Source organism: Dendronephthya gigantea, unplaced genomic scaffold (genome assembly GCF_004324835.1).
Source record: "Dendronephthya gigantea isolate DGI-Jeju-01 unplaced genomic scaffold, DenGig_1.0 000018F, whole genome shotgun sequence".
Taxonomy (NCBI): Eukaryota; Metazoa; Cnidaria; class Anthozoa; order Malacalcyonacea; family Nephtheidae; genus Dendronephthya; species Dendronephthya gigantea.
In genome coordinates this window covers 2,552,444-2,558,685 of record NW_021163028.1, presented here as the reverse complement: position 1 = coordinate 2,558,685, position 6,242 = coordinate 2,552,444, and the positions used below count along the sequence as shown (strand labels likewise).

Genomic DNA, 6,242 nt, shown 5'->3' with positions numbered 1-6,242 from the left:
AATCCACTCGACCTCTTGCGTGACTCATCCAAACTCTTTTGTCTTATGTTAAATAATGCGTACTTGCAACTACAGCGCGACGTTTCTTGACACATTATAAAACGTGCGTCCTATCTTAATGGGTCATATATAACATTTTCGTCCGTTGCTGTTACCACATTTGATGACACGGTATTTGAAGAAGTTGCCAATGAAACATCTTTCTGCAATGCATGATTATCTCAGCTATTGAAGTACGTCCTCTTAAGCAGATTCTCAACACTCCAAAAATGCTTGCTTAAGTAAAACCACTGATGTTTGACGTTTCAACCATTAATCTCCAGACGGTCGAAAAATCTCGTTTCCTTGCTATAACTAAAGCGTTTTATGTCAAAGCACGTGGGCGTGGGGGCGTGAACAATACATGCATTTCTAAAATTTTTCGTTTGTTTATTCCAACGTTTTTGTTGTGTGGGCAGGTCGCAACTATCTCTGATCCTTTATTAAATGTCGTTTAAAGTTCAAAATACATTTTTTCCTCCATACAAATATGAAGAACTTCTGACTCTCCCGTATGATTAATATTATAACACGTTTCAGAATGGACCAATTTTTAGCCCACTATTTTCATTTGTATAGCAATTTTCCAATGTGCTTTTTGGAGTATTACGTGTGCTTTTAAGACTTATAATGTCTTCACGATCATTCCTCTTTAAAATTGCTTGCGCGGTCATGACAATCAGTAGCGTTAGCGCTGTTGGTATTTCATGCTGTGATATTTGTTTGTCTCCTGCTTTATATCTTTAGAATACATATAGCTGAGAAAGTGGGCATGTGGTCTTACCCCTGAGATTGCAACTGCGTATCTATCTCCGGCAGGTGCTTCTTGATCACGATGCTTCCATTGTGCTTCGTCATGATATATACATGGACTTGACGATTCGTGCATCGGCATAGCTTTCTTTCACTGCGTTTCATTTGAAAACTTTTCGCAAATGCAGAAACACCTCTATATATATATATGTAATCTGTAATTTATATTGGTTGGAATATTTAGCTGGCAAGATTGTAATGTGGTGATGTGAACAATCTTTGTTCACATTTTGAGTTGCGGAACATCTACCATCACTGATTTTGGTTTGCTCTATGCCACTAAAGTGAATATGAACTAGAGCTTATGTCAGAAAAGTGCGAAACTAAATTTGGAAGGTTTTTTTAACCAGCTGCGTCTCCCATTGTTATGAGTAGGATCGACGCGACGAGATTTCTTCTTCCAATCTTCACTGAACTCTAATTCCGGAATGATATGGGGTTATCCATGCAGTACAAATTGAGTTAGCTCAGTCATTGATATCGACCACCCCCAGGAATCTGCAAATCATGTCAAAGGTTACGTCATGGTTTGGTCTCATTAGCCCGCCAACTTTGAGATGTAGACGATAGCAAAAAAGATAACTCCAATAAATTTGTAAGCCAACACCGCCCGAGTTCGTTTCAATTCGATCGCAAAACCGAGAAGAGAACGTAGCAAAGAAAATGTAGGAGTCGTATAAATTCACTTGTACACTTTGAGGGTAAGTACTTCGAGTGTTCGAGTGTCATCGCAAAATATACTGAAATAACGCACTGTTTTCGTTGTATTTCGAAAATTTCGAAGCATTTCAAGAAATCCGTACTTAAAAATTAATTAGCTTATGAATGGCTTTGCTGCAACAAAAGGTATGTTGGAGAGAGTTCGAAGCTAAGAGATTATAATCAGCATTTCAACTTTCAACTTTATATATAGTGTCGATCGTATACGAGACTGTACAAAAAAAAACACACGAGAACTTTAAAGAGAAATTGAACAGTATATATAAGTAGTATTAACGTGTGATGCACGCGAGTTATGTATAGCGGGGTTTTGGCAAAAGAGTATACATCCATACACATACATTTATCATTTGTTATTATATATCTGTTTACATTTGGCTAAAGTGCGTTCAAAACCTTATACATATTTTAAAGGGTTATTGAAAACGTCTGAGAAGCATTATTATACATGTATAGGATTATCCATGGCAATAGATCAGTTTAGGTCTGTTCATGCAGTGCTAGCGCTCGTTGTAGTTACTCTAATTTTATCGGTCTTCATGACCATGGCCATATATGCTAAATATTGATATTACAGTAAAATTGAGAGTGACACGAGTACACGTTAATTGACATATTTGTGAGTTTTAAGCCTTCCTTGTTTGTCAAGTACGATGCCAAATGCTGATTATTTCAATGACATCGTATATTTTTGCACTTTTTATGCGCGAAAAAAAAAACACCTGGAATATATGCGGCTTAAAGTCGTTTATTTTCACGTGAATTCACGACTCGTGGTCCTTTTCTGTTCGGATACTATAATTTAGCAAAAGCGTGGAAGCTGATGCACCTATATAGCGGTATATTGCTATATGTCCGACTATTTTCCCAACAGTCGCTTTATCTGTGTCCAAACTATTTCTTAGCATTCCAATAATGTTTCGATAGTTTCTATATTTAGGAACTCTTCGAGTACAATGCATATTTCTCGCAACCTTTATGTGGAATTTATTTCGTGATAGAAAAACTTTGGTCGCTTCTTGCAATAGGATATTTCAAACTCATTGGATAATTACCATAGCAACTTCCATTCAAAAATAGAAATGAATTGTTTACTTATCTATAAAAATGTGTTCGGTGTTTGCACAAGCATGAGCAGTTTCTGTCACTAACTTTAAATCGGGCCATTTTTTATACTTAAAATCTTTGTAACTAAGAAATTTGTATGTATCTTTACATGCCCCCAAACCGATATCGTTTAAACTAAGGAAAATTAAGGTGTTGTTGTATATTTATTAAAAAGTGATTTATGCTTCGTTTATCGGTCTCCATTTCTTCAAATATTTCAATTTCCTAATCTTTGTAAAAATTTAACAAGATTGAACTACGATGACTTGGGGAGAGGCCGGAGAAAGGGTTGAAGTGTCTATTTGTTTTGAAAGCCGGACTGTCGGATAGTATAACGGTGATTTCCAAACAGGAAATACTGCTTCAACTTATCACAATAACCTATTAGAAAGAATTAAGGAAAGATTGCAAACATGTCCACCCACTGTGTGTTTGTACAAGTTTCGTGTCAGAAACAGCGTTATACAGCGAGCGCCATATACATATGTCTCGCGCTTATTGTGGAGTAGTAGTGATCCTGAACGAGAATTTTTCGTAGGTAGTTAGTACAAAGTCAAATAATAAATCAATGCAGTTATCACAGAATCGCACTAAAATGGAGCATTACAACGTTCAGTTTATAGATAGTTCTGATACTGCCGATTGCATGCATAAAGCGCCATACAACAGACTGATTTCTATATGTATAGTATTAAGCCCGTACTGTAGACTGTAAACAGATTTAATATTCCATTTATTCTTCTATTTGTTTAGAATCTTGAACATGGGCTCATCAAATATCACCTCTACACCGTCTTACACCCCCTCTTTTCTTTACTCGACCATAAATACCACCTTCACACCGAACAACACCCTTAATAGCACAACCACAGGCCCCGTCACGCCAAACCTCCTCATATTAACATACGTAGGAATATTGGTTTGCATCATTACGTTTGCGTTGCTCGGTAACTTGATCGTGATCACCGTGTTCCTTTTCGACCGCAGACTTCGCGTGTCGTCAAGCTATTATATTTTTAGCCTCGCTATAGCTGACGTCATCACTGCAGCATTGGTAAGTCTTTATTTTGCCTAGATATTCGTTTTACCATGGAGCGTGATATCTGTTATAATAATGATGTAAATGAAAGTTTTTCAACATCCATAACTTTCTATGGTCCAAAAATATATTTTTCTATTATGCACTACAATTTCGCTATACTCATAAAAAATGAATTGCCTGGCATTTCGTATGAATTAAAAAAACTACTGTAACTATAACCACAATAACCACAAGTATCTACTAAGTAAACCTCTTGTTGTGTCAAAAGCGCATGAAGATTCCAATACAAAATAAAAAAAAAACGAAAAACAGAGAACGCCGTAGTGATACGCCTTGAAATCATTATAATTAACACCATTGAATACTGTATCTAAATATGAAGTCTGATAGCAAATGCAATTGCGGGATTGCAATTACTATCTACCATCTTCCACAAGTCGCTCATTGTGAGCGTTTTATTTTCTCAAGGTTATGACTTTAGAGGTCGATCAATTCCTACACGATAAAAAATGGCGCTTTAGCAAAGTATTGTGCAAGGCATGGACGACCGCTTACCTGTTCACCGTTCCAGTCTCGATTTTAACAACTTGTCTCTCGAGCATAGACCGATGGTATGCCATCTCTCGACCACTACAATACAGAACGAATAGGAACGGTCTTAAACACAAAGCTTTGGTGGCTATCATACTGATATGGATTTACAGCATACTGTTCGCCTCGATTCCGGAAATGGGATGGAACCCACCAGGTGACAGCCATGGCGTGCCGGAGAATAGCGAATTTTGTTATTTCGATATATACTTAACGTACTCAATCCTTAGTTCGGTGTTACACTTCATTCTACCATCCATTGTGACCGCCTTCTTCTACTACAACATGTTCAAAGCGATGAAGACCCACAACATGTATCGGCGCAGAATGTCCAGCGGTTCCGACTACTCGCATGCGCACTCGCGGAGTCCCTCTCACAGGAACCACCGCAAAGAACAGCGTATAAACTTCAGGCATAACGTAAGCTTGGCTAAAAGCTACGCCCTGATTGGCTCGTTGCTCATTCTCACGTGGTGTCCGCACTCAATTATCAGCGTTATGCAGAACTCGTGTGATTTACGAAATTCAAAAAGCTATGGATGTGGCGTTATCTTAGGTATAAGCGAACACACAACAAATTTCTTGCTTCTTTTAGGATATTTCAACTCAGCTTTAAATCCAATCGTATATGTGCTGAGGTTTCGACAGTTCAGATTGACGCTGAGAGATTGGCTCTCCTGTCATAAGCATTAAAACAGTCTGAAATACTATAACGACTATAGAAGCAGGGTAAAGTAGCCCCTGTAAGCCATTTCTGGTTGTTAAAATAGAATTAGCCTTTTTCATGATGACGAATATGCGCCATTTTTTTGGTACGATTTTCGATTTTCCATGAATGAACTATTTTACAGAATAAATTTACCCTGACAGTTATAATATTTGCTCTCTGAAAGTGGTACGCCGTCCAAAAAATGGAGGCCAAATATTCGTGATCTCGAGAGAGACAAATTGGTGACACAGACATTGTTGGGTGCGATTTTGAATAATTTAAATCGATGCTGCGAGAATGTGGCACTTGCAGGACTGAAGCATTGGCATTTTGCAGTCAGGTTGATCACCGTACCATATAGTAAATTCGTCCTTTAAGAATTGATTCACACACATTCGTATTTATATAAACAATAACCGCACAAGCATTTCTGTCGCATCTCCTCTGCATGCGAACAATGCTTGGTTTCCATTTAGTCTCGTGAAGTGTCGTGAACATGTCAAGGTGGCTAATGTAATAGAATTTTTCTAAGTGTGTGCAGTCAACAATGAAGGATTTGAATACAGGAATAAAGACAAATTTACAACCGGACTATTTCTCATCGGTGAAAATGACTTGTTCACGACGATTAAGATTTAAAGGCAACCAGGCGTAAGGTCGTTTAATGCCTGCAAAACAATCTGGTGACAATGTATCAAGTACTATAAAGGGATAATGGCAGTCGCAAGCCGAGTGTAGATATTGATAAAAATCAGTAGCGTATTATATATAGTGAATGTTACGTTTGAGTAAAATATTCTTTTAGAATCGATGTAATTGATTGAAGAGCATATTCATTTGGTAAAAACAACTAAAAAATAAAAAAATTGTGCAATAAAATGGCGTGCGGAATAAACAGCTATGATAATGACCAATGTTATCTTTTAAGATCATTGCTACCATACCAAACATATTATTCCCCACAATTTAAATCAGTTGGTAAACACAAGCCAAAATCATCTTTATTCCGTGAATATGTATGTATCTTGTACATGTTAGAATCTCACTGAAATTATTTTACTGACACGATGCATATAAAGTCTCCTGAGTTAGAAAATTATACTTCATCAAGCTTTGGTATCAGACATCAGTGCAAGAATATTTCGAAGCAAACAGCTTCGTTTCCGTGAGGGTATTTTTCTTTTTGCCAGCCTTTTGCCTGAGCTCCCTTTCCAAGATTCG

At 37.3% G+C, this 6,242-nt stretch overlaps 1 protein-coding gene across 1 annotated transcript; it reads left to right on the top strand.

Moving 5' to 3' along the window:
* The first annotated feature begins 4,192 nt into the window (after positions 1–4,192).
* On the top strand, positions 4,193–5,846 carry LOC114520830 (octopamine receptor beta-2R-like). Its single transcript, XM_028541163.1, has one exon. It carries the CDS (start codon positions 4,193–4,195, stop codon positions 5,003–5,005), a length of 813 nt encoding a protein of 270 aa, XP_028396964.1. The 3' UTR covers positions 5,006–5,846.
* The last annotated feature ends 396 nt before the right edge of the window (positions 5,847–6,242 follow it).

Coding starts and splice junctions, on each gene's coding strand:
- LOC114520830 (XM_028541163.1), top strand. CDS start 4,193: ATGACTTTAGAGGTCGATCAATTCCTACACGATAAAAAATGGCGCTTT.